Source organism: Dasypus novemcinctus, chromosome 10 (assembly GCF_030445035.2).
Source record: "Dasypus novemcinctus isolate mDasNov1 chromosome 10, mDasNov1.1.hap2, whole genome shotgun sequence".
NCBI lineage: Eukaryota > Metazoa > Chordata > Mammalia > Cingulata > Dasypodidae > Dasypus > Dasypus novemcinctus.
In genome coordinates, this window is record NC_080682.1 from 78,682,637 (window position 1) to 78,710,454 (window position 27,818).

The 27,818-nt window shown below is 45.4% G+C and overlaps 1 protein-coding gene across 1 annotated transcript in view; it reads right to left on the reverse strand.

Annotated features, from left to right (window-relative positions):
* Positions 1–218: 218 nt before the first annotated feature.
* INSC (INSC spindle orientation adaptor protein) overlaps positions 219–27,818 on the reverse strand; it is a 143,623-nt gene continuing 116,023 nt past the window's right edge. The window contains exons 9-13 of the mRNA XM_023582819.3: positions 23,212–23,390; positions 16,858–16,924; positions 7,472–7,627; positions 5,992–6,068; positions 219–770 (exon numbers count right to left, since the gene is read on the reverse strand). Of these exons, the coding sequence (XP_023438587.1) occupies positions 642–770; positions 5,992–6,068; positions 7,472–7,627; positions 16,858–16,924; positions 23,212–23,390 (608 nt within the window). The 3' untranslated portion in view covers positions 219–641. The remainder of the gene's footprint in view (positions 771–5,991; positions 6,069–7,471; positions 7,628–16,857; positions 16,925–23,211; positions 23,391–27,818) is intronic.

The window sequence follows — 27,818 nt, forward strand, 5'->3', positions numbered from 1 at the left end:
TTTGTGAAAATTATAATTTTCCATTAATTCACTCAGAACTTGACTCACTTACGCACCAATGAAAACAAGACAATTCTCTATGTAGTTTTACAGTTGAAAAGGTTTTGTGGCATGACCCCTTTGGAAGCAAGATTTTATTGTAAGATAATTTAATCAAAAAACCCAAGACACATTTCACATAATTCTATTATAAAAGAAAAATACCTCCCTCCGAGATATTCTGTCCAACTATGAAATTTATTTTAAGTATAACATTTTCGGAAAGAGCAAATCCAACTTTAAAAAAAAGAAACTGCTAGGCAGTTAAGATACTTTGGTTCCAAAATACAAAATTGAGACAAGATTATACAGTGAGAGTGGAGAAAGCAAGATGAATTGAAATCACCCATGACAATCTGTCATATTAGCTATTACAGACTTCAACATCTGCAACTAAAAAGCCACAGAAGTCAAAAAATAAAAACAAAAAAGACTCCCAAAGACCACAGACTGCCTGATGATATTGCTATAAGATTTAGTCCTCCCTCCATTTCGTGTCAAAATAAATTAAGTATAAATAAGGAGATGAGGGCTGCTTCACAGGTGTGTACTCTGCAGAGGCAGGAGAACTGGGCCAGATGCCTTCTCACCCCCCACATTCACTACACAAAACTCTCCTCCATGTTGCTGCAGAGTAAGAAGGAATCCACAAGCCGGGGCTGGACTAGCTGCTGGAAGTCGGAGTCCTGAAGGCCTTCCGGGCAGATCCCAGCAAGTCTACGCAGAGCAGCCTGGGGAGAAAGCAGAAGAGATTCAGGCATTTCCATCAACTGGCCTGAGAGATGCATTTCAGGAAGAGTTTCATGTGCTAGCTAATTGGAGTTGGTCATTATCTTGGTCACCTGGCACCAAAGTGATTTGGTCCTTTTCACCAACCACCTGGTCACCCTAGTGACCTCATCACTTGATCACATGGTTACATTTGCATCTCGGTCACCAGGTGGATGCCATCTGAAAGCTCTTGATCTTAATAATGTTCTTGCCATTTGAATTTTCATTATCATAGGGACTTGGTCAATTTAAAGATCTGTCATGTTAAGGGTCTGGTCAACTCAGTGATACATTTCACTTCAGTGTTCATCCCAGGGACTGGAACTTCCAGAAACATCAGTAGAATTCTATGCTTAGTTCTATGGCCCTAAAGTAATCTTAGAACAGCAAGGGCTATTATTTTTATCCATTAATCCAGAGAAGACCTGAGTAAAGCATTGTGGGATGGGAAGAAGGGAGAGAGAGGAAGAGCATAGAGTTAAAGGAGATAGGGATTCTGCCACCGAGAAGTTCAAGGTCCAAGGAGGGAAATGAACAGGTAAGAGGTGCCCACAGAATGAAACCACTCCCCACCCCCCCACACACTGGCATTTCATTCCTCGCTGAGTATGCTACCCTGTTTTATGTCTGTGCCTTTGCTCATGTACGTCCATATGGCATGAAATCCCTTCCCGCTGTTTTCTAGCCAGGAGAATACACTCATCCTACAAGGTCTGGTCAATTGCTACCTTTTCTGTGAACCTTTTTCTGATTCCCCTGAAGCAGAGAAGGTCCCTCCCTCCCCTGTGCACCCACAGCCCCTGGGCTGATGTCAATCTTCTTATATTTGACTGTTACTGGTTTCTATGTATTTGTCTCCCACACTAGACTCAGAGCTCCTCAAAGGTGGGGACCCTGTTTTATTTTTCTCTGTATTATTAGCAGGCAACACAGAGCTTGCCATGGGGTGCAATAAATGTTTACTGAGAAAAGTGAGCAAATGATGAACTTTACAATTGAGGTCTACTAATTGAGCAACCTGAAGCTATAAATGAGAGCTGTGCACCCACCTAGACGTCCTTACTATTTAACTGAGGTAATGCACATGAAGTGCTAGCATGCAGTGGCTGCTCAATGAATTTCTTCCCTCTTCCTGAGCATCTACACAGCAGGGAACAAGGTGAGGGGTTATGGGTACCTCTAGGAAACAAAGAGAGTGGGACATATCTAGAATGGCAGGGGAAGCAAAGATGGAGGGAATGCCAAGACTTACTGAATACTTGCACATAATATCTCACTTAATCCCTACATGATGCTACAAGATAGGTATCATGATCTCCATTTTGGAAATAAGGAAACAGGTTCAGAAAGTGGAAGTGGCTTCCCCAAGATCTTACAGCCAGTTAATAGTAAATCCAGGATTCAAACCCAAAGTAGCAGAGGACCAGGGCCCTGAGAGCTACACACACAGGTAGGATGCTGCAACCCAAGAACACTGGGTTATGTTGCATCCAAGACAGGGGTAAAGCTCATTATCTAGACATGGAATGCAACCTGCTACAGAGAGATCAGGTCAAGGAGGTGAAGAGAGGATGGATTGAACTGGTATTTGAGTCACAAGGTGCTGCCATGTCCAAACCAGATCAAGGGGAAGGAACACATGTCCTGGAGCAGGGTTTGAGACTCTAGTGGCAGAAAGTAGCTCTATAGGACTATCTCTAAGTGGTGTGTCCTGCCTGTCCCAGGGCATGGTTTTCCCCAAAGGCTATAGAGGCTTAATGCCATAGCATTATCTGTTCCCTCTTGGCTCCAATTGGGAGAATCACCTCATTGCTCCTGAGTTGTCACAGTAAAAACTGTAACCATGGATCACTCAACAGATGGGGATATGAGGCCATCGATTTATTTTGCGTCAGCAGGGGTAAAAATAAAGCAAGAGGGAGGAGCAAAGTGAGACACAGAAATAGCAAGGAAAGAGAAAATGATTCATCAAGAGAGAAAACAAGATGGGGGGAGGAGGGGAGGAGACTGAGACAGAGAAAAAGAAACAACAACAGAGAAAAAGAACAAGAAAAACCAAGAGAAGGAAATATGAAAACAGAAAGACAGATATAAACTTGGTAAAGGAAAAGAGATAAGCATGAAAGAGAAATGGAGAGAGAAATAGCAAGCAAGAGAAAAAGTGATCCATACAGAGAAGGAGAGTGAGGGAAACAGGAGAAAGGAAGGAGGAGGCAGGCGAGGGGGCAGAGAAGGAGGTGGGGAGAAGTGGGCAGGTGGAGACAGGAGTATGGGGGAGAGGGAAGAGGGGGCAAAATGGAAAGAGTGGAGAGAGAAATCTCTAAGAGAAGAGGCAGCCCCTAGAAAGAGGGAAAATCAAAACAAAACACAACACACATACCCACAGAGAAAGAACTAGAAACTGACCTACGAAAGTTAAAATGCAAGTAGATACCCTCAGTTTCCACCACCCAGATCCCCAGGGTGCAATACAGAAAGTCTGTAGTACATGAATCCAAATCAGCTCAGCGCACCCTTCCCTCAATATAGCAGCCTCTGAGGGCCCTTCCCCTTTCTCTGGTCCTCTGCGTTCCTGGGAGGGTAAACAGCCAGTCATCACAGGATTTCATTCCCAGACAGCCTGAAAACACCCAAGTTTTAACCAAGCCCAGCATCTTGCTGGCAGCCGCTTCATTAGGGAAAAATCAATTCTGTTTGTGAGAGGCAATCTGCGCTGCCACTTCTCCAGACATGGGAGAAGATAATTGAAATTTCCTCCCTCCACCTGAAAAGAACCTTTGAAATTGGAAAGAAAGCCTTGAGGAAGGGCAGGAATGGTTGTCTCCAAACCTGTCTGCCTGCCTGGGCTCCAAATGGCCCCATCTCACCAGCCAGGGGGCTGCCTTCAAATGTTGGAGCCCCTTCCGTGAGCCAAGCCACAAGCGTCCCCCAACCCTGGAAGAGAGGGTGCGAGTCCGCAGTCAGGCAGTAAACAGCCACCCAACTCAAGGCCCTGTGGAGGTACAAAGAACTAGAAAAAGGTCTCTGCCCCAAGAAGGTCCCGGCAGGAAATAAATCCTCCCCTATAAGCCCAGGTAGTGAGATGGGGGAGAGTGGCTGGGAGCACAATGTTCTGTGGAAAGTCAAGCCCGTTAGTGTCAGGCAGGCTGTGTTTGAATCCCAAAAGCTCCTCTTGCAATACTTGGAAGATAGAAAAATAGCACTGGGTAAAAGGAAATCCAAGAGGGAAAACCCAGGTCTATCCTGCACTCCCTGACTCGGTACCATAGGTGTGCCTGAGAAACTTCCTGAAGAAGAGGACTTTTGGTGTGAGTCTGGACTGAAGGGCAGGCTTTTTCTACGCAGAATTGCAGAGAGAGCACTGATTGGACCAAGGCCAAGGCACAGTGCTGGGGTGGTTGGGGTCCTCTATAAGGGGAGGGAAGCCTTTAGGTCCCAGGGGTGGGTGGGAGACAACTGGGAAGGCTGAGCCTGTGGACAGGAGCCAGTAGATGATGGGGAAACATGGAAAGGAAATGCCATGACTGTCTTTAGGGAAATTAGCCCAGCAGCCATGGGCAGGGTCCACCAAGAACAAGTTTCATCCTTTCTATACTTGAAGGTCCTTCAAGTGATTGCAGATAGTGGCCCAGCCCTTATAAGTATGCTCTTCTCCAAAACCAATAATAAAAATGACAACAGTAATAACAAGCCCTCAACTGTGAATGGAGCTTTATAGTTCAGCAAAGTGCTTTCAGTGCTACTAACGTTTCCTCAAGACCTCTTCAGTGTCAGTTAGCTGCTGCCCAAGTAGTGTGGATAATAGTAGTTGGGGCCAATTATTAAGTGCATGCCAGCTATTAATCTTCCCTCATTTTACTCTCCAGAACAAGCAGAATTAAGAGGGTCTGCGAACTTGGATGAAAAAAAAAATCACACCTTTATTTTCATTAATCTCTAACTGAACGTTAGCATTTCCTTCATGTGGGAATGTGGTAACAAACCACGGAGTCTTAGCTATTCCTGTGACTTGTTCACTGAAAGAAATCACAGATACTTTTATATCCCATTACAGTTGTTGCAGAAACCTTCCTATATCATTTACACTCATCACTGCTTAAGATTACAGTACCAGTTAGATCCGCTGCTAGATCGTATTTAATGAGTTCAGCATACATATTAATATGTCACACATTTAAATGCTTTATTTTAATATTACTAGTTTCCTTTTTAATTCTGTTTGTTTTAGTTTATAAATTACAAACATTATTCTGAGGAGTCCATAAGCTTCACCAGATGCCTGCCAATGGCACAAAAAGGGTTACTATTCTCGTCCATACCCCTGAATAAAAGCCCCATGTGAGCAGAGATTTGTTGGGTGGGGGGCTTCCCCCCACAGCTGTACTCTCATAACCTAGATGTGTTCATGGTATATCACTTGGGAAATATTTATGGAAAGACTCTTACAGGAGTTCATGACTTACCCAATGTCACACAGGTCATCAGTGGTAAGACATCTGTCTGACTGCAATGTCCTACTGTTGGTGTTTCCAACTGAAAGCTTCGCTGCTTTGTGATTTGTTCTAGCCCCAGTAGAGAGGAGTACAAAGCATGCACTCCCCCTCTAGTGTTTTCATTCTTTCACAGGGAACCCAAGCTTCAAGAAGTTGGGTGGGGACCTCCCAGGATTCCTGCTTGAGTTCAGGGTGAACATCCTGATGACCAACTGAATAAGACTCTCTCCCGCCATGCCCCTCCAGTCCTTGACCCACGAAGGAGGAGGGAGCTACAGTGCTGGGAAGAGCACTGAACAGGGGCTCTGCTCAAGGCGAAGTAAGGGGGGTTACTCTCACAATGTCCACCGTGGCACCAGCAGGAGACATCCATGACTTTGCGCCCATGGGCTGCAGGCACCGTGACGTCGGAACGCTGCCTGGGATTCTGCCCGCCACCCTGGTCTTGATCTACTGTTAAGATACCCCAGAATTTCAAAGGCTCATGTTTACCAGAAGTTGGGGGATCCCAGCCCCATTTCTCACACATATGATTTCATTATAACTTTTGCCACAATCTTATGAGTCAAGTAAATATGACCATTACCAACATTTCAAAGACAAAAGCTGAAGGCCAGAGAAGCTTTATGGGATAGCCTGTTCTCCTGGCCCCAGGTCTGCAGTCCCTGAGGTAGGACCCAGGACTCACCAGGCAGGCCACAAGCACGGCGTCACTGCTGTTCCTCTCCGTCGGGGATCGGCAGAGCTCGATGAGGCGGGACATACCTGCGTTAGACACAAGGAGACTCTCACGCCTGGGAATGCGGGCCTGGCCAGGCCTGACCCCAGGGGCTCGCCCCCACAACTCTGCACGGGGCCTTGCAGGGCCTGCGGCTGACGGGGCCCCGGTCAGCCCACTAATCTACCAGGGAAGGGGGCTGGACCGACCTAGGGGAGTTTGTGTGGGGGTGTTCTGCTCCCTCAGCTGCGAACAGGCTCTCCTCAGGGATAAACTGAAGCATCCAAACCAAACCCACGGGTTCACTGGCCAGGAGTGAACTCAGGTAAAACTGCAGCAGAAGGTATCATGGGTCTGTTTAGGTACATCTGATGTCACCAGAGCTGTGGTTAACGTTTACACCTTCACTAGTGGGATTTCTCAGCTATAGTCCACTCCCCGCCAATTGCCTATTTCAGTCAGAAACTATATTGTGTCTAAACTTACTGAGAACTACAGACCTTAGTAGGCTGATGTTTCTAAGACTTTACAAAAGAAGAGTTAAATAAATGATTTTAGTTTTCAATGCAAATTGACTGACTTCAAATTTTTTTTTAAAAAAAAAGCAGTAAAAGGTGTACCGACACATTCTGTATGTCTATCCTCCATGAAGTCTTCATGACTAGGAACCCTCTGCTGCCCCCGTGCCCTCTCTCGCTTTCCCTGGGGTGGCGGGATGATTGGCAACAGTACGTGCCCTTCTCAGACTTCACTCCTGGACTCCTACTTGTCCCTCAAACCACAGCTGAAGACTCACCTCCTTGTTAAACATCCTTTAACTCACCCAGATAAGATAAAACGTGGGCTGCTTCCTCTAGGCACTAAATGTGTCATGCGCATGCTTGGAGCCTTGCTCCTGTGATACTCAAGTGCAAATATTTCTTACCAGAGCTGTCACCCCATTAAGCAGTGACCCCTGTGGTCAGGAACAATGTTGTATTCAGTGTTATTTGCCTGGCGCTCAGAACAGAGCCTAGCATAGAGTGGATGTGGTTAAATAAGTGGCTGAATGAGTGATTTAATGAGTAATTAATGAATTAGTTAATGAATAAATGAAGTAATGAATAGGCTGATGAATGAGTAAATGAATAACTGATTTAAATAAATGAATGAATAAATGAATGAGTGAATAAGAGAATGGGAATCTAGTTTATGGGAAATCTGCTGGTGAGTCACTGTCCTGGTAACTTTAACTTCTATAGGCCCTTGCTCTCTCTTGCTTTAGTCCCAGGTGACAGGCTAGACCTGAGTTTGCACCGGGGCCTCCAGCCCAGCACAGCCTCAGTTTCCTTTTCCAGCACTGAGGGGTACTCAACACAGCCAGTCCTTGCTCTGGGTCCACAGTTGCTGCTGTGAAATCAGGGCTGCTCCAGTCCCCAAGCAGTCTCCTCCAGACATCAGCACCACTTACAGCTGAGCCGCACTGCCTCCCGTGCCACGTCTGGGTCTCGGCTGAGACGGGCCAGGGTTACCGCAGCCTTCTGCTGGACTCGCTCGCAGGCCGCCACCTCAGCAGGGGTCCCAGACCTTGGCTTCTCGGACAGCATGCCCATGATAAGCTGGACTCCTGGGCAGGAAGCAAGGAACAGTTGGTGCTCCGAGCCAGCAAGTGGCCTTCTCCATGGGGCAGCAAAGGCCGCCAGGACAACTTAGAGGCTATTCACTCCCGGGGAAGAAAGTGGACAAAGCCTCGTCGTCTAGTCCAGGTGCCCTGAGGGTGTCTCTGGTTCCATGTACCAAGTCACAACACTGGGAAGGGGCATCCCTATTTATTTATTTATTATTTTACTACATGACTGGCACTGTGCTAAATGCATAGCAGTGCATCATCCCCTTTAAGTCTCCCACCAGCCCCACGAAGTAAGTATGATTATAATCCCACTATGAGGTCCAGAGAGAAGTAAAATATCTTGCCCAGGGTCCACAGCTAGTATTTAGGAAAGCTGGCGTTAGAACTCAGATGATCTGGGTACTCTTCATCACCTCTTCACCTCTGCAGCCTGGCTGCATCTGAGACATGGCCAGAGGCGATGAGCTCCCTCTGATGGAAGGTGACCCAGCCTAGGCTGGATAATGCCTGGATGAAAAGTTTTCGAGGGGATTCAAGCACTGGAGGAGGATAGAGTGGTTGGCCAGAGAGACGTACACCTGAATTTAGTCTGTTGAGAAGCCTCCCTGAAATGAGATCAGCCTTCCAATTGTTCTGCAAACCCACGCACAAGTCCACTGCCCTATCCATGCCTTTGCCCATGTAGTTCTCTCTGCAGGGGATTAACTTTTCCCTCTTATTTCCCATCTAAACACTTCCTGCCTTTCAAGTTGCAGTAGAAGTCTACCTTCTATGTGAGAGGAAACCCGGCCACCCCAGCCCACAGCCCCCTTTTCTGCATCCAGTGGCACCTGCCAGCTTAAACCTTAACCCAAACATGGTCCGCAACTGTATTTTGGTTGCTTTGTTGGTCTACTACAGTATTTCTCAAGGTTTTAAATTTTTTGCTAATGTGCAAATGGGGAGATTTACATAAAAATTCAGATTTATGACATAAAAAATACCTCCAGATCTGACAACACTGAGTCCACATTTCCGCATGACAATGATTTGCTGAAGCTTATTTTAAGCTTACCTCTAAATGAGTTTGATCCTGCCCTGCTGAGTCCACCTCATGCATTTATATTACCTGTCTGGATCCTAGTGGTTTTTAAGTTTGCACCATATGACTTAGACCACTGAGCCAGAAGTGTTCTTAAAGTTCCTCTATCCCAATCCCTCTCTCTCCCATTTTACAGAGGCATGCCTGAGGTCTGGAGAAAGGGACGGACTTCCCAGGTTCCCTTAGGAGTCAGTTTCAGTCCAGCCTCTCAGCCCACGTGTCCCTCTGAGTTGCTCGCTTTTGGTACTTGAGCCAGATACATCAGCTGTTTCTTTACTACCCTGGATCCCAGTGACAGGGGCTGGGAGTAATGTAAATATAGACTCTGCCACTATTCTCCAGGGAGGCTCTGGTGAGCACCTTAAGCATCCCCTTCCTCCTTCCTACAGGAAAGGGACCCACGAGACTCCAGATGCCCTGCCTTTCTCAGCCTTCTATTAACTCTGCTCCCAGACACTCTAATCTTGGGGCAAGATGCCTCTTCCCCCAACCTTCTCCCTCGCTGCTGAATGGAACAGGTCTCCCAGTTCCCCGTGCATACAAGCCTCCTAAGACAAGTCTATTGTTGTTAATGTCCTGGTGTATGAACAGGTATAGCCCAGTAGACTTGAACAAAGGGCAACCAAAACTGCAACTTGGGGAGGGGCTACAAGCCTAAGAAATTTTAACTCCTGCTGGTCAAAGTTCCCATAAAGAAGCCAGTTTCCAATTCCTAGATTTGTGCCTGGAGTCTGACAAAAGATTGTTTCTCATATACAAACTCGCAGGGCAAGGATTTTTGTCTATTTTCTGCATGGGTCTATCCCAAGTGCCCTGAACAATGTTTAATTTAACACATAATAAGTACTCAGGTATTTGTTGAATGAGTATCAAATGAATGAATGGGAATGCATTCATGTGAAAAGTCTTGCAAAGGTATGAAAGCAAAGTTGTCTTTAAATATATACTTTTTAAGTCTTATCTAGGAAAATACAAGACTATATGACATTGGAACTGCCCAGGGAAACCCAGATGTGTTTCCTAAGTCCTGGTCAGGCTCAATGTCAGGCAAGATGCCTGAGAGCTTCCAATGCCATACTCTCTCCCCAACATTCTCTTCAGCCCAGCCCTGGCTCCTGAAGGAGGAGCAATACTGGCTAAGAGGATGCCAGTGGATTGACAAATAAGAGCTTGGGCCACCCAGACCTGCTTCTCAGTGCACTGTGCCCAGGGGCCACAGTCTCTGGCCTGCCAGCACAACCCTTCATCCTGCTCTCCAGCCCCAACATGCACACAAACGAGTAGAATGCAGACCAAATTGCCAGGTTCCTAGACAAGGCAAATCAGAGTTCAAGCATCCTGGTAAGAGAAGAGTCTTTCAAATGTCCAGCCTCCACCACAGGGATGGTGTCCCCACTACACCTGATACCTACTACCATTATGACATTGGCCCACCCATCTATCTTCCCCATCAGGGGATTTATATCCGCATGCCCAGGCCCCATACAAAATAGCATTCACTAATTATTTATTGAATTGAATTAAATTGGTCCAGATTTAAAAAGAATTGAAAAGAATGGAATAGACTGAACGAAAGAATGCAAAGGTGATAAAGTCTCCCCCTCAAGCTCACAGAAGTTCGTGGGGGCAATGTTTCTACCAAAGGGGCCCCGACTACTCCACGGCTTTCACAGCCCCTCAAAGAAAGAAAGCATCCCATAGAGTCCCTTGGGCTCTAGTGGGAGGCCTCTCCTGGACCCAGTTTACAGCGTCATTTGAGGTGGCACTGGACGGTGAAAGAGTGCAGGAATTTTGGGGTCAGAGGTCTGAGTTTAAGGCCATGCTCTTGATCTAAGTCGTCTGAGTTTAAGGCCATGCTCTTGATCTAAGTCGTCTTGTCACTTAACTACACTGGGCCTCCGTTTGTTCACCAACGTGGCCCCACTTATTCCCAGTGCAGTCTTATCAGTTAACTTCTCTGGGCCTCATCAATTCTGTTTGTGCCTTGACACATGCCACTCCTTCTACCCACAACGTCCTTCCCACTCTTGTCACTTAGCAAGCTCCAAGCCCACCTTCAAGCTCCAACTTAAATGTTCTCTCTCCTACATGCCCCCCTCCTGGCAGAATCAGCAACTCGCACTTAGTAATGTCTGTCCTAGTTTTTCTCCATTTTCCTTTCAAATCCATCCTCTGCCTTCTCCAACCTGTTTTGTGGCCCAGAAGTTCCCCTTAACCTCCGGTAAGTTTTTGGCCAAAAGAAGGCACAGAGAGAAGAGGAAAAGGCCACAAACAATATGCTCAGCTTCTAGGTCTCAGCTGGCTCAGCAAAGCTTTCCATTATTAGCGCGTTTACATAAAATTCAAACAAGACGATGGCTTTTAAAGACCAAAAGAGATTTATGGGGTAGGGAATATATATGTGAGAATAACAGAGCAACCTGGAAAAAGGAGCTCAACGAGAGCAGAGGGAGCCCACCCTGGTTCCCAGCTTCCTGTGCCTGATTAGCCTCTCTGGTTTTGAGCAGATTACTAAGTGCTACCTTATTTCCCAGTCACAGGAAGCCCTTACCGCTCTCTGTTCCCAGCTCCAAGGCCTTGAGCTTGGACAGAGACTGCTTAGATGGGCTTCCTGGCCCATGGAGCCTGGCTCCACTTCACCTGGGCCTTGGTGACTCCCTCGGCACATGTGGGAGCAGGGGAGCATGTGGGAGAAGAGAGCCTTTCAGATGAGCGGTCCAGGGATTTGGCTTGTCCTGACCTATTCCCCTACCACAACCCTCCACAGGCAATGCAGTATTCTACTGATGCCAAATCCCACAAGACAGGAATGATTTCAAGCTGGAAGCCATCCTTTTGTAGGAATAGAGTCTTACTTTGTGTAGCCTAATGAAATGTCTGTCTTCTCATCAATACCCTAGTTAAAATAGCAACCACCACTCCACCCCAGCACTACTTTCCTCCTTCTCTGTTTATTTTTCTTTGTGGCACTATCATAATCTGATATGTTCTATCTTCTTGTCTCTACCCACTAGAATGTGAACTCCATAAAGGCAATCATTTTTTTCTATTTTGCTTATTGCTATATATGCCCAGTACCTAGAACAGTGCCAGGCATATAGTAGATATTCCATAATATTTGTTGAATAAATGTATAGATGAAGAATTTTTAAATCCTGGAACTGAGAAGCTCCTTGAGACATCAACTGGTCCATGACCTCTCTACAAGACAAGACATTTATCTAATTCATCCAGGGAAGGTGCTGCTTATTTTTTCTGGGAGAGACTCCATCCCATCCCTGGATGTGCTTTCCATATATATATATTTTTTTTTAAATTTATTTATTTATTTATTTATTTTTGGTGATCTAAAAGTTCTGCTTTAGTTACTCCTGGGGCATAAGGAAGTGTCCCCATCTGGAAATCGTGCAGCTGGTTTTCCTGACCTAAGAGCAGACATTTACATCTATTTGATTAGGGTATTTCTGTTTGTCTTGTCATCGATCCTCTCTCAAGATTACCCACAAATTAGATCAATGCCTGCTGAGTTAGCATCTACAGCAGTGATTTTTTATGTTTAGTTTCCTTCTTCGAGACTAAAATTCCCAGTGGTCAAGAAGCTTAAGGATGCTGATGAATGGGGTCGTCTGGTATCAGTTTAAAGCTGTTCAAGCTGCTTGTGGCTTGGTTTAACCCTCACACCATTTCTTCCCCAAATCATCGGTAAAGTCTATAAGCGCACAAATCACTTTGCAAGAATATTATATAATTATGATCATTTGTGTTTGGAAAACAAGGAAGGACTTGTGATAAAAAGGAAGAGCAAGGGCTATTTGGAAACATCATCCACACATTTGGAAGCAAGAGGTCAGAGCCAGGGAACCATGGCAATGTAAGCCTCCCTCCTCCAGGGATTAGCAGAAAAATGCACACCCCAATCATCTAAGGCTAAGTCCCGCCAGGATTTCTTCAGATGCCCAAATGTGGGGGGAAATGAGCAAACTCAGGGTCCACAAAGCCCATTTGTGATTTGGAGGGATCCTGGCCAGCTGATCCCAAACGCTCTGGATTAATCCATGTTTCCCTCACCTTGCCCAGGTAGTGTCCCAAGGTCTTCTTCCTCGCCCACCATTCCTATGGGAAATAAGGACTGTGAAAGGACTATGTCTGTCTGTGCCTATCTCACAAGGAGCTCTGCTGGGAACTGTCCCACCTCCCATACTCCTCAGGCCACTTCCAAACACCTCCCACCTTTCTTTCCATCTGACCAGCTCTTCTGCGCCGCCCAGGCTCCTGGCAATTGCCACAGTCTCCTAAGGAGCTCTTGCCTCCTCCAGCTCCACTCCCTTCAAATGACCCTCCTCACCACAGCCAGAGGGAGCACTCTATAAGGCAAATCTGAACATGTTGCTGCTTACTCAAAATCTAACCCTAAAACTCTTCATGGACAGTGTAGCAGTTTGATATAGTTATGAATCCCAAAAATAGATATCGGATTATGTTTGTAATCTGATCTGTACCTGGGCATGATTGAATTACGATGAGGGTGTTGAGTTCCACACACACACACACACACCCCTCAGTGGGTAGGGACTCACAGATAAAAGGCATGGCAAAGAAAAGAGTTGAGGGTTTTGATGTTGGAGTTTGATGCTGAAGCCTTAAACTGGAGCCCTGGGAAATAAGCTCACAGAGGAAACAGAAGCAAGCCCCAGGAAGGGAGAAACGCAGGAAGCCTGAACCCTCACAGACATTGGCAGCCATCTTGCTCCAACACATGAAAATAGACTTTGGTGAGGGAAGTAACTTATGCTTTATGGCTGGTATCTGTAAGCACTTACCCCAAATAAATATCCTTTATAAAAAGCAGCCAATTTCTGATATTTTGTATCAGCACCTCTTTGGCTGACTAATACAGAATTTGGTACTGAGGAGTGTGGAAGTGCTTTTGCAATTACCAAAATGCTGGAATGATTTTATAAATGGGTAAGGGATATTTTTTGAAGGAATTGTGAGATGCTTGATGGAAAAGGCCTAGATCACTTTGAAGAAACTGTTGATAGCAATATGGATGCTAAAGAGAGTTTTTATGATACCTTAGAAGTAAATGATGAAACTATTATTGGAAAATGGAGGACAGGTAGTCCATGTTTTAAAGTTGCAGGGAACTTAGCAAGATTAACTCCTGGTGTTTTATGGAAGGCAGAATTTGAAAATGGTGAGCCTGGGCATTTAGCTGAAGAAATTCCCAAAGTAAACCTGGAGAATGCAGCTTGGCTTCTGCTTGCAACTTACAGCAAAATGCTGGATGAAAGATATACTGAGGACTGAACTGTTGGCCACAAAGAAAACAGAAACTGATTCTGGAAATTCCAAGCCTCTGGAAATCAAGCTCCCAGATGACAGTGCCCCATTGGATGACTTAACTAAACTTGGAACTTGTAAATCAGGATTGAAGATACAGCTTTCTTGGAAAGACTTGTGAAAAGTCTTACTGTCTGAGGGCTTGGACCCCTGCTTCTTGCATGCTAAACCAATAGACTTTTTGAGAAAGCTGTATGAACAAAACCACTGCCAGCCTGGAATTAAAAGGACATGGAAAGGAGAGACTGAAGGAGAAAGAGCGTTAAGAGGAAAACCATGGAAGCTGAGATCTGGAATTAGGACATCACCTTGGGCCAAGAGAGGAACCCCACCCATGTGTACAGAGAGAGTGAGTTTGCCCTAGCAGTTGAGGAGAGTCGATGTTCCTGTCCGATGTTCTGGAAGAGTATTGCTGCCCCAGGGTACAGAGAGGGTGGAGCACATTCCCCAAGGACTAGGGCCGTTAAGGTCAGCACCCCACAGGTCTGGGAGAGGTGGACCTGTCCCCCAAAGGTTAGGGAAGGCCAGGTGGTCAACTTGTTGCTCTGAGAGGGTTGAGCCTGTTTGCCTAAGGTTAGGGGGAATGTTATCTTCACATCACTATACTAGGGGGTTTAAGACTCTAACCCAAAGTTTGGGTAAGGTGTGGCAATCACCCCAACACTCTTGGAGGGACAGGTCTGGAACTTGGCTGACACCCAGGTGCTTGATGAGGGTGGAACCAAGAAAGTGGCTATTGGGCAAAACTGCAGAAAGGGTGGGCTCCCATATCACCCCAAGGAGAAGAAATCATCAACTTAAGAATGACTCTCAGACTGAAATCGAATGGAGGATGCCCTGCAGGTTTACTGAACTGTAGAGGACCTGTGACTCATGTTTCCCTCCCAATTTATCCTTATTGTAATGAAAATGTTTATCCTATGTCTGTCTATTTGTATATTGGAAACAGATAAATTATTTTGTAAGTTTCAGACATCTATAGCAGACTTGACTTTGCCCAAGACAAATTGTATTTCTTTAAATTGATTGTGATGTAATTTAGTACATGCATTGTTACTAGTTTAAGTTTTTTTCAAATATTGTAATGTCTTTTTGGAATTCAGAAAATGAAGTGTAGCAGTTTGATAGAGTTGTGAATTCCAAAAATAGATATTGGACTATATTTATAATCCGATCTGTACCTGGGCATGATTGAGTTATGATTAGGGCGTTGAGTCCCCACCCATGAAGGGGTAGGGACTCATGGATAAAAGGCATGGCAAAGAACAGGGTTGAGGATTTTTGATGTTGGAGTTTGATGCTGAAGCCTTAAGCTGGAGCCCTGGGAAGTAAGTTCACAGAGGAAACAGAAGCAAGCCCCAGGAAGAGAGAAACCTTCTGCTATCAGTTCACAATAGGTCTGGATGAAGGGAAGGCAGTGTATAACTTAAAAAAATAAAAGGACAGAGAGAGACACACAAGAAAGGAGATAAAGATGGGACCAGGGGACTTACACCTTCTGGAACTGAGAGCTTCAACCCTAGTTTCCACATTGCATTTATTTGGAAACTAACAAGCAGCTGCTTGCTATCAGAACTGCAACATCTACAATAACAGGAAGCAACTGCAACATTTACAATAATAGGGAGCAACTACAATATCTACAATAAGGTAACATTTACAATAATAACAGGAAGCAATTGCAACATCATCTACAATAACAGGAAGCAACAAATAGGTAAGCCAGTTTCCCACAACAGACACCCAGGAAGCCTGAACCCTTGCAGACATTGGCAGCCATCTTGCTCCAATATGTGAAAATAGGCTTTGGGGAGGGAAGTAACTTAAGCTTTATGGACTAGTATCTGTAAGCTCCTATCCCAAATAAATACCCTTTATAAAAAACCAACCATTTTCTGGTATTTTGCATCAGCACCCCTTTGGCTAACTAATACAGACAGCAAGACTCTCTATATTCCTTGGTCTGGCCTTCAAAGCCCCTTGCCAGCAGGTTCCAACCCTCATTTCCAGTTGTACTTTTAACTTTTGTCACCATCATCGTGACACACCCTAAGTCCCAGCCCCAATGAGCTGCTGCTACTCTTCCGTGCCCCTAGAAATTGACTCAGTCTATTTCCCCAGACTGAAATGTTATTCTGCCCCCTCTGCCTGGAAAACTCTGAAATACCTAATGTACAAGACCTGTCTCAAATGTCACCTCCACCACAACGAGTTCTCCAATTGCCGTGAGCCCTCCCAGCATGCTGTGCCTATCCAGTCCCCACCTCTATCACAGAACTTACAGCATCTTACAATTATTTGGTGGCAGGGATGCTGTTTCTTATTTAGTCATGTAGATATCCATCTTCCCCACTTGCTGGTGTTCTTTGAGAGCAGACAAGATATCCCATTATGTGGATCACTAGACCCTAAGAACTTAGTACAAGGCCTGGCACCTGGTGGGCACTCAGTGAATAAAGACCACACACTCACACGTGTGCTTAGGTACACATCCCTACATAAACACACAAGGGCATATGTAGACACACACATACACATATACACACACTCAAATCACTATGAGACCTATATGCGTGGAGGTATACACATGGACATTTTATGCACACATTCCTGGACATGCATATATACTTAAAAATTTATATATTGGCCAGTTGCACACATAAGTACACATACATGTGCTCACACACATGTGGAGATGCATGTACATATTCATGTTCCTGCACTTAGCCATACACACAAACACAGACACAAGTTCATGTGTATTCACAATACATGCAACCCATGCATTGCTGACAAGACATACCATTCTCCTGAATGATGTCAGAGGCACACTGCTCTAGGACAGACATGTTTGCCAAGATGGTTACAATCTGTGGGGAAAAAAAAAAAAAAAAGAATTGAGAAGCTAAGAAAATGGGCACATCTAACCCAAATGTGCTCTCTACAGACAGGTGAGCCGGGGCTACAGAGCTCTCCCATTTAACCCAGGGCTCCTTATTGACCACCTGGCCCATCCTTCCATGGCACTTCCTTCCAATCTCATGGGCTCCTGCCACTCAGCTGTATTTCCCTCAAGGTCCCCAGGACCCACTGGAGGGAACATTGTCATCCTGAGTGAAGAAGGGGCCCCAGCTATCTTTCTCCAGTGCCGTCCAACTCCAGGCCATGAAATGCAGACACAATTAGCAGGTTCCTGGCCTTCTCTAACCTCTTGGAGCTGGCTGATCCTCCTGATGTCCAGCTCCTGGCCTGGATCCGGTTCCCCCATCCCAGCTTCTTGCCCTGTTACTGGGGCTCACTTACTCTCAGCCTGAAATGAATGGCAGCAGCACCAGACCACAGGCATCAGTTATTTTATGGACTCTGAGGAGAAGTTCGTGCTGGCCTGCACTTTGCAAGCCTGTGGTTTGCAAGCCTGGCTTGTCAGTTCTCACTAAAGGGTTCCTCCACAGCAAAGGCCCAAGCACACCAGGTGGACCGCCTTGGCTACACCTCAGGGAGTGGACATCAGCAGTCCCCCCCACTCCAGCCCAGCACTGACCAGGGAGCACAGAGAACCCACAGCGCAAAACTGCTTTGCACCATGGCCAGCAAGGGACCCACTCCAAGGAGCCCAAACTGTAAAGGATGGTGAAACACCACTGAAATATATTAGAAGTCTGGCACCTACTGATTCAGCATCCAGCACACTGCTTCTGGACACTAACAGCAAACTGAAAACTTATCCACTTCTGCAGAGGTGGGCAGTAGCCTCAAGTGGCAGTTAAAAACTAATAAATGGGGAAGCAGATGTGGCTCAACTGATAGAGCATCCGCCTACCATATAGGAGGTCCAGGGTTCAAACCCAGGGCCTCCTGGCCCATGTTGTTGAGCTGGCCTATGTACAGTGCTGCCGCGTGCAAGGAGTGCCATGCTATGCAGGGGTGTCTCCCGTGTAGGGGAGCCCCACGTGCAAGGAGAGCACCCCGCCCCCACGTGCAAGGAGAGCACCCCGCAAGGAGAGCCGCCCTGTGTGAAAAATGCACAGCCCACCCTGCAGTGGCTCCGTGCACACAGAGAGCTGATGCAGCAAGTTGAGGCAACAAAAAGAGGCAGATTCCCAGTGCCACTGAGAATGCAAGCAGACACAGAAGAACACACAGTGAATGGAAACAAGAGAGCAGACAATGGGGGGTGGGGGGGGCAAAAGGGGGTAGAGATAAATAAAATAAATCTTTAAAAAAACTAATAAAATAATATAAAAAACGATTCTCACTAGTACAGCCCTATCTCTATTGAAAAGTTTCTTCAAAACTCGTTGCACAGTATAAATGGAGGTTAGGCGCCAACCGCTGAAGCAGCCAGTTGGCAGTGTCCTGAGGACAGGGCAGGCAGGCTAAATTCTGAAACTGGGTAAAGCATAGTAACATGATGTCACCAAGGAAGATTATTATCTAGATTTTTATTGGTTTAATATTGGCATATTACTCTGGGTAATAGATGCATATAATAGATCCCTTCTTTTAAGCAGAAAGGAAAATTTTTGTTATATTAATAAAACATCTGTCTCACCCATTCCCCACTAAACACATGTTGAAAAGGGATACTGCATTCTTAAGCTGTCTGTGGCATCCACGCCTGTCACCCCTTCCCAGCTCAGACACAGTCAGAGGCCTGAGTGGGAAAGCACAACTGGGCAGGTTGCCAAGAGAAGGAAAATGAGCCAGCCCTGAAAGCTTTATCCCCGTAAGCAACTCTGTACCACAAGAGTTTTTGATAAGGGAAGTTACAAGCTCATATATGCATTTTAGAAAAACTAAAGATTTTCTATTATTTTATTTTCTTTGCTTCTGACTCTAATAATTAGTAGGAAACATGTGAAATGAGCTTTTCTAGATTAAAAAATATTTTAAATAAAGGTTATTGCTATTTTTTAAAAAGGACTAAAAGAAGCATTGCTGAAGCATCTTTTTTTTCCCTTTTAAGATGATGGGTGTTTGTGGACTGAGTGGAAGAAATTAAAGGAAAATCATAGGCTGAAGATGCAGAAGAAAAATAGAAGTTTCCTCAAGAGGCATAAAACACACAGTCCCTATAGGGAGGATATGCAAGGCCAAGTCCATGTCAGATTACAGTTCATTTAGCATTCCCTGGGCAGTTAACAGTAACAGGGAGCACTGCTTCTGTCCCCCCAACAGAGGGGCACCTAAAGGCCAAACATCTGCCTGGCCTCTCAGAAGAAAGATATTTTACTTGATGTGTAAATTCATTGAGAAAGGGAGGAAGGAAGTGAAGAAGGGAGGAAGGAAGGAAAGAGGGACAAAATAAAAAAGGAAAAGGAAACCTTTGTCTGTGGCATCAGAATCTTTACACGGCAATTATTAGCTATGTCACAGGCACCAGGTAGGTCTTTGTGTCAGACTAATTTAGATCCTTTAATGAAAATTACTTCCTCTTTACAGAGCCTGTACCCCATGTGGTTTTCTGAGGTGCAGATGAAGTATTCAATTAAGCACAATTTGAATAAATGCCAATTATTCCCTGCTTTGAGTCCTGTTTTGGAAGCATCCTTGCAGGCACCGTGATATGGAGGGGAAGGAGGTCAGAGTTTCTGCTCCCAGTCAAGGCCACGGCTGGGATGGGGACTGGGTTACCTGGGTGGATACAAGATCGTAATTAATGCCATCAGAGGGTGCAGGAGCTAGGCAGGCAGTTTTCTCTGGCCCAGACTGATCCAGTTTTGTCTGATGATGCTCAATTAAGTCTTACTCCTCCTGAGTGAAAGTGCACTGTTGCCTTTGCCGTTGTGTGATTAATAAAAAAGTGGGCCTTGAGGACAGCCCCTGGATGAGGGACCATGTGGTGTGGTGGCTAAGCTCATGGATCAGCCTAGGTCCAAATGCTGGCTCTATCACTTATTTGCCATGTGAACTTGGCCTTGGTACTTAACCTTTCTGAAGGTCGCAGATAATCAGCTCAGTAAATACCCTGTTGTAGGTTAGACAAGATGGCCATGTCCCTTTCATCCTAGGTTGTCAGTGTCCAATGGGCAGAACAGAGCTTAGCCAACACCTTAGAGGCAGCCCATCCCCCTTCTCATGTCAAGCCAAACAGCTAAGTTCCCAGGGCAGCATGGTCCCTGGAAAATATCTCCTGGGGCTGAGAACACAGGATCGCATGCTTCGCTTATCAGGCAGGGAGGTCTTCTTGCTGCCTGACCCTACCCAGCTGCAGCTCATGTGGCCCTCACCTGGATCTGCATTTAGAAAAGGGAGATGGAAGAGCCCAGGCCCAAGTCTGCCCTCACCCCCCTGTCCATATCCCAAAGGTGGGTACAGGATAAGCAGGATCATCAGTGCTTTCTGTTGGACCAATTAAGTGGACTGAGCCTGCTGGGGTGACAAAGGGGATCTCAGTGAGGCATCTGAGAAGAGGTGGACAAAGTAGAGATCCAAGACCAAGAGGCTCCACCCAGCATTGGCGTCACTGGCAGATTCATTACTGGAAATTTCACGCGCATTTAATCTCCTAAGTATTTCAGGGGACAGTGAGCACTTCAGAGCCTAATTCATCTTCTTTGTAATCATTACAGAGTTCTCTGATCACCTTAATCCTCCCTCTGCCACAGGAAAGAGCTATTTGTTTCTTTAATGGGTGTACTCTCACTAGCTAAGTGGTTGCTCTGAGCCAGGGCAGAAGGTGAAGCCAGCCTGAGGGTGGAGGGGGTCGAGTCTAGCTCAGACACAGGGGTAGCAGGAAAAGCTCCCACCTCCCCAAACAGAGACCTTGACCACAGTCTATCTCTACCCCACACCTCACGAGGCCCCGGCGGCAGTCATCCCTCGTGTGTCACTGTAGACAGAGCCACAGGAAGCATGAGCTGAAAAAGCTGGGTCCTCCACTCCACCCATTCAGTGCAGTGGGCCACACTTTGAAAGGTCAAGAAGAAGAACATTGACAGTGGTTTCCATTTATTTAATAGTTTCTATGTGCCAGGAACTGTACCAAGAGCTTATATTCATTAGTTTATTTAATTCTTTTTGATTTCGTGAAGGATGTTTCTTCCATCTCATTTTACAGATGAGGAAAGTGAGGCTCAGAATGAATGTCCCAAAGTTACATATTTATTAAGAGCAGAGAATCTTTGAACCCAGGGTCATCTGATTCCAAAACCATTGTTCTTACTCCTGGACCTTGTACGAATTGATCAGAGGAGCACTTGAAGGTGAAGAGACTTAAAATCATGTTGGATAGGCAAGAGATACAGCCACTGGAGATGCCTGGCTAAAGGAGAGAAGAGCAGGAGCAAGGCAGATCACATAGGGCAACCAGTGGGACCAATGGCCAGCCCAGTAGGCAACCACTTTTTACCTGTGCATAACATCATACCTGATTTCTAAGCAAGGAGAGGGGGAAGTTTGTTTAACTCTAAGTGAGAGATTAGATTGGACAGGAAGTCTGGAGTATCATGGCTGGCTTGGAAGGCCAAGTTGAGGATTTGCATCATTCACTATTCATGCTTTTCCCTGAAGCATCAGGTTTGAAAAGGCTAGTCAATATTTATTAAGGACATGGTAGGTTCTAAGGCAATGGGTTAGTTCCTTTATATGTATTATCTTCCTCGCCTTCATAATAACCCTGCACGGTAAGCATTAATGTTTCAATTAATAGATGAGAAAATTAACACTCAAGAGGCTGTGACTTGCCCAAACTTATCCAATTTACAAATGGCCAAGGTAAGACCAATGCCTACTCTCCCTGACCCCATAGCTGCACTGCTTTCTTCACTTCATTTTCAAAGATGGCAGCAGATAAGAGTGAAATATCAAGGTCTAAGTCAGGCCAGGATTTGAAAGCTGGCTATACTACTTGCCAACCATAAGATTTTGGAGACATTCTCCATGAGCCTCAAATATTACCAACTTCCGAAGTGTTATTAGAACTCTTACGTGCAAATGCTTATATACTAGAGAATTCTCCTTCAGCAGGGGTTTCTTCAGCTGCCTTTCCACAAGTGATTCTGAGGATAAAAAACAACTGATAAAGCACCATCTCGTTTCTTCTCTTTTATGCTGCTAACAAGCACTTAGGGTACTTCGCTGAGGGCACCAGCTCTGGGCTACAGGCTTTAGGAAACACTGGGGAAGTTTATAGAACATGGACCATGCCATTGGAGGAAAATAAAAACATTCATATAAATAATTAGAAAAGAATAAATATCATTAAATAAGGCAATAGTGAATTGCAAGGTAGGGACTCTAAGAAAAGGAGGTTATTCCAGAGTGCTGAAACCATAAGGGAAGGTTTTCCTTGAGTTGCTGACATAGGAGATGAAACTTGAGACACTGACAGCTACAGTTAAGTGATGAGACTGGAAGAAACAGGTCAGGGTGCTAAAATGCAGACAGATGTAAACCAGGTTGGGGGCTAGGAGGATCGTCTAACTTATAGCTCAGACCTAGTAATTTATAGAGACCTAAAACCCACCTGATCCATACCCCACTCCTTGGTGGAGAAATGGGAGACTGAGTGTGGCAGAGGTGGGACAAAATAGAATTCCAGAACATCGGAGCTTGAAGGTCCTTTGAGATGCTCTCATTCAATGTTTTCACACCCTTTAGCATTGAAACTCTTTTTCCTCAAACAAAATCTTACATGACACTCAAATATGCAAAACAATTGTGACTGATGTAGGGAGGTAGGGGTGAAAGCTCAGAATCCAGGCTCTGCTCCAAGCCCCTGTTTTTATGGAGGCAGAGAAAGGAAACAACTCACGACTCACTGCAGAGTGCATTGTCAGGTGGACACAAACATGACGGGGGAACAGACCTTCTAGAGGAGGTTCAGGGAACTTCCTCTTTGCCTCTCTGTGCCTCTCTGCCTCCTAGGATGAACCAGTCTGAATGGAGATAGAGGAAGACCCTACTGTAAATAGGATGGAAAGGCAGGAGGAGGAGAGGCTTATTAAATGCTGCAAGGGCAGTGAGGGATGTTGTGAACATATTCCTTTACCTTCCTACCAAATGCAAAGCTTGTAGTGCCAGATAAAGGGATTAGAAGGATTGACCAAGGGCTGCCAGGCCATGCCGTCTCCCCCATCCCAAAGACCCAAGTCCTGTCCTCCCAACCTCTCTCCACAGTTAAAGGATCTGTGCCTGGCTCTCCTGAGCTTCCCACCTGGTCCCGGGTATAAGGTGTGTCCACTCTCTGCTTGTCACTACAGGCTTCCAGGAGGATGCGGATGGCATTCAGCTGCAGGAGCATCTCACAGGCCATGGTGTCAAAGAAGGTGATGTTGGCAAGAGCCGCAGAGGCCAGCAGGAAGACTTCCCCAGACGAGGCCTCTTGGCACAATTCTGGATGGGGGAGAGGGAAAAATTAGCTTCACAGCTGTGAAGTGCTTTCATACCAGATAACTCATTTGATTCCCACAATAGCTCTGGGAGATAATTTGGGTACATGTTATAATCTCTAGCAAGAATTAGAAAGGAATTTTTTTCTGTCTGCATAAGTGACAGAGCTGGGATTTGATAGCTATTCATTCCTTCACCCAACAAATACTTACTGAGTGAACTCTACATGCCAGGCACTGTACTGGTGTCATGGAATGGCATTGTGAACAAAACAGATCAGGTCCTTGCCCTTCTGGGGCTTATTTCCCAGTAGTGGGCAATAAAAAGAAACTTAGGAAAACTTAATATAAAAATTTGCAAATTCTGATATGACAAAGAAAGAAAAAAAAATGCTAAGATAAAGAATAATCAGAGGCCCACTAGGAAGTGTAAAGAAGGTCTCCCTGGGAATGCTACTTTCCCACTGACACTTTGGTAGGAAAAGGAACCAGTCATGAGAATATCTGGGGGAAGAGCATGTTCCAGGCCAAGGGAATAGCATGTACATAAACGCTGAGACAAGAAAAAATCCCTAGTCCATTCAGTGAGGTACACACACTGATGCTAAATTTGCCTTAAGAAAGAGGCTGAAGTTAAAACAGAGAGACTTGACTTTTCCAGCTCCCATCAGCAGTTTCAGGACTTTCTTTTTGCCCCAGCATAAGAGTTGTCTGACTGTAGGAAAGCTCTACAACAGGCTCCTGACTGTCAAGCTCTTTCTTTCTGTTCCCAGTGGCCATAGTCCAACTCATCAGATTGCTCCACTTAACATCTGCAACTGCACTGAGGGTCTTCAAGGTGGAGAGATCCCCTACCCCCAACCCTAACCCTCCACCACCTACCACTTTCCCATCTGGATTCTACAGGGCCTGGCATGGACTCCTGCTGTCCAGTGCTGCTCAAAGGGCTCTGTCCATGGTGCTGCTTCCCCATCCTAATGAACTATTCATCTGACCTCTGACCCTCAGCTGGAATTTTATGGCCCAACAAGCCTAGGTTCTCTCCTACTTTCAGCCTCTGGATAACACCTATAAGAGACAACAGAAAAAGAAGCCACACTTCATAAAAACAGCCCCAGGACACAGAGCCGAACTACATTCTATACTGGTCCTTGCCTCCAGCCAGTCTGTATTTCTAGGTTCTGACACTGAGTGAACTGCCCAGATCTTGGCCTCTGGTAGTGAATGCAGTTACTGGTCCCTACCTAGAAAGGGACAAAAAAGTAATACTAGCAGAACACCTGCATGTGCTTTGCAGTGTGCCATTAAATTCTGAGCACCCTCAGAGTAAAAAAATGATTGTCTCCATTTACACATGTGGAAGCTGAGACTCACAGAAGCCACTAGTAGCAACAACTATCATTTATTGAGTGTTTACTCTGTGACAAGCACTGCTGTGTACATTTTTAACTCACTAGGTCATTCACAACAAACCAATTTTTATCACAATTTTATAGATGAAGGAACAGAGGATTTGAAAACTGACTTGCCCAAGGTCTTGTAATAGGTAGGACTAAAATCAAATCCATGTCTACTCTATTCCAAAGTTGTCATTCCCGGAGGCATTTTCGGGACTTGGAGTTGTCCTGGGTGGTGCTTCAGGGACAATTACTGGACATTGTAGACTCTCCCAGGGCCCACTGGATGGAACGTGGGAGAGTATGGGCTATGATGTGGACCATTGACCATGAGGTGCAGAGATGCCCAGAGATATACTTACCAAATGCAATGGATGTGTCATGATGATGGGGGAGAGAGTTGCTGTGGGGGGAGTGGTGGGGTGGGGGCGGTGGGGTTGAATGGGACCTCATATTTTTTTAATGTAATATTTTTAAAAAATGAATAAAAAAATTTAAAAACAAAGTTGTCATTCTGTCTGTACTTCAGGCTGCCTCTTGGTTCTTGCCCTCTTTGACTCATTCCCAGTGATGTTTCCTCAGACCTAGGTTTTAGTCCTCCCTGGAGGGCAATGCTGGCTTCTGGGCATCCCCACTCCCCATGGTCAATGGATGACCACTAAACAACGTCAAATCTTGATCTAGCCATCCAGGGCAGAGACAGTAGATTTGCCAAGGAATTAAGAATTCTTCTCATCCAATGACAACCCAATCCTCTGACAACCCAATCCTCTGATGTCTGGGTTACAATGGAGTCAGCCAATCCCTTCCAGGCCACCTCCCCAGAGCCTATAGGTGATACCTCAGGACTCATTGTCCTGCTTTGCTGTTAAGTTTCTTCTAGATCCAAACACCCACCCTTATTTTCAGGCAGAAAACTCTGTTGCTGTTGACATAGCAATTATTAATACAACAACCTAAGTGCCTTTTAATTTTGGGTGCACATTTATTTTAACTACAGTCTGAGTCACCTAGGATATGTTAGGAAAATTAAATTGAGAATTCCAGTGACTCATTTATAAATATTTCCAGAGAATGGCAAGAAATTGGAGGGCTATTTCCCACCAAAGAACAGAGCACTGGCTTCCCGCCCACATGATAGATCCCATCTGCTGACTCTCAGAATGGACTCCACAATGCATGTTCATTGGGATGAAATAAATAGGGAGACTCCATCTCTCCAGGGAGAAATCCAACTTAGGCAAAGATATAGAAATGGATATATGGCAAGAGTGAAAGTTCATTTGTACTATATATGTTTCAATTAGTTTTGTTATTTGTTAACACTGATAAATTAGGATTTTTGGCTTATCTTTAAAATCTTGTCCTTTCTTAGATGGCAACAAATAACGAGTTTATCAGTGACTGTGACCCTTTGGCCATATGCTTTTGGTTTGGCACAGGACCCAAAATCCCTTATTTTCTTCTTTTATATGGTCTTCGTCAACTCATTTAGGTTTCCAGCCTGGCTCCTGTAGGCATTTGAGGATGCGATTCCTGGCATATGTGAGGAGGCCTGTTGCAAGGTCTTAAGAATGTTCTTCAACCACTTTAGGCCTAGGCCTCTTCTCCTGTGAAGAGCGGTGTTCTGATCCCCTCCTATTCATCCCATCAGTGAAGCCCTAGCTAGTATGAGAGGGCTGGCCCATGATACCCAACATGGACAGAAGACCGACAGCAATTTACTAGTTGATTTACTAACAGCCCATGGAAGGACAACACCAGCCAAGCAGGGCCACACAGGGGTTGTCCTCCGGCAGAGTGAACAAGCAGGAGCTGTGGGAGGCAGGCTTTGTAGTGACCAGAGGGTGTGACAATGCTTGGTCCCCACTGAAAGATATTACTGACTTGAATAATTTCGCAGGCTGGCAGGGAGCTGGAGCCTGTTGAAGACCAGGTGGAAAGCAGCTGGTCTGGCTGAGAAGGGAACCTGCCAGGTGGAGAGCCTTTCCCGCTGGGTGGGGGCATTTCTGGCAAAAGTAGGGCAAACCACAGTTAGGCCTTTGGGGCCCTGTGAAGCTCTAAGATTTCAAGGTAGCACATAAATTACATTGAATTAATATCGCATCTTAATTTCAGGCCGTCTAATACAAGTGGGCATGGAACTTTATAGTCTCTTGAGTTCCTTCCAGTCATGACGTTCAACAATTGGCATCCATGTTTCCTCAATTTTCAATAAACATGGATGTCGGCAAATTGATTTCACCCGGCTTGGCCTCTGGGTTCCTCTGCCCCAGTGACTGGAATCAGCCACAAAATCAATTTAACTGATGCCTCCTATGTGAAAAGTAGCTGCAGATCTTAAAATTATAGAGTTAGAAGCACCTTTGAGAGAAACTGCTTTTATATAACAGGAAAATGGTAAAGTGAGCTTAACAATGTGACAGGGAAGGTGAGCAGCAGAATGTCACACGGTGCCTGCACCGGGTTGCTGGTCAATAGCTATTTGTTGATGGATGAATGAAAACCTGGAATCCAAAGCGGGAATCCAAAGTGAGATTCTGACTCCCAATCTAGTGCTTGATGCTGCTGCCCCTCAATTTATGCTGTTCCAGAGATTCCTTCGTTTGATCACTCCAAGAGCTGACTTTAAATTTCTTGATGAAAGGGAAATATCTTATTGAAAGATATTTTCATTTACTCTCGATAAATTATGAATATAGAGACATCGACAGAGTTAGGGATAGCAGTAGAAACAGATCATCTCCAGCGCTTTTTTAAAGAAGGGAGGTGATTTGCAAAATAAGTTCCCTCATGACACCCGGGGATGAGCCTCCCTGGCACCGAGGGACCACTATCAACTACCAACTGATGATGCAACTGGAAAATGACCTTATACGGAAGGTTCAATGTGGATCAGCAGAATATCCCTGTCTACATAAAATAACATGACTTTAAAATGCTGTTTGACCTAAAGTAAGGGGGAAATGGAAAAGAGAAATGAGTTTATATGGCTACGAGTTTCTAAAAAAGAGTCTGGAGGCTGGCAGAAGGAT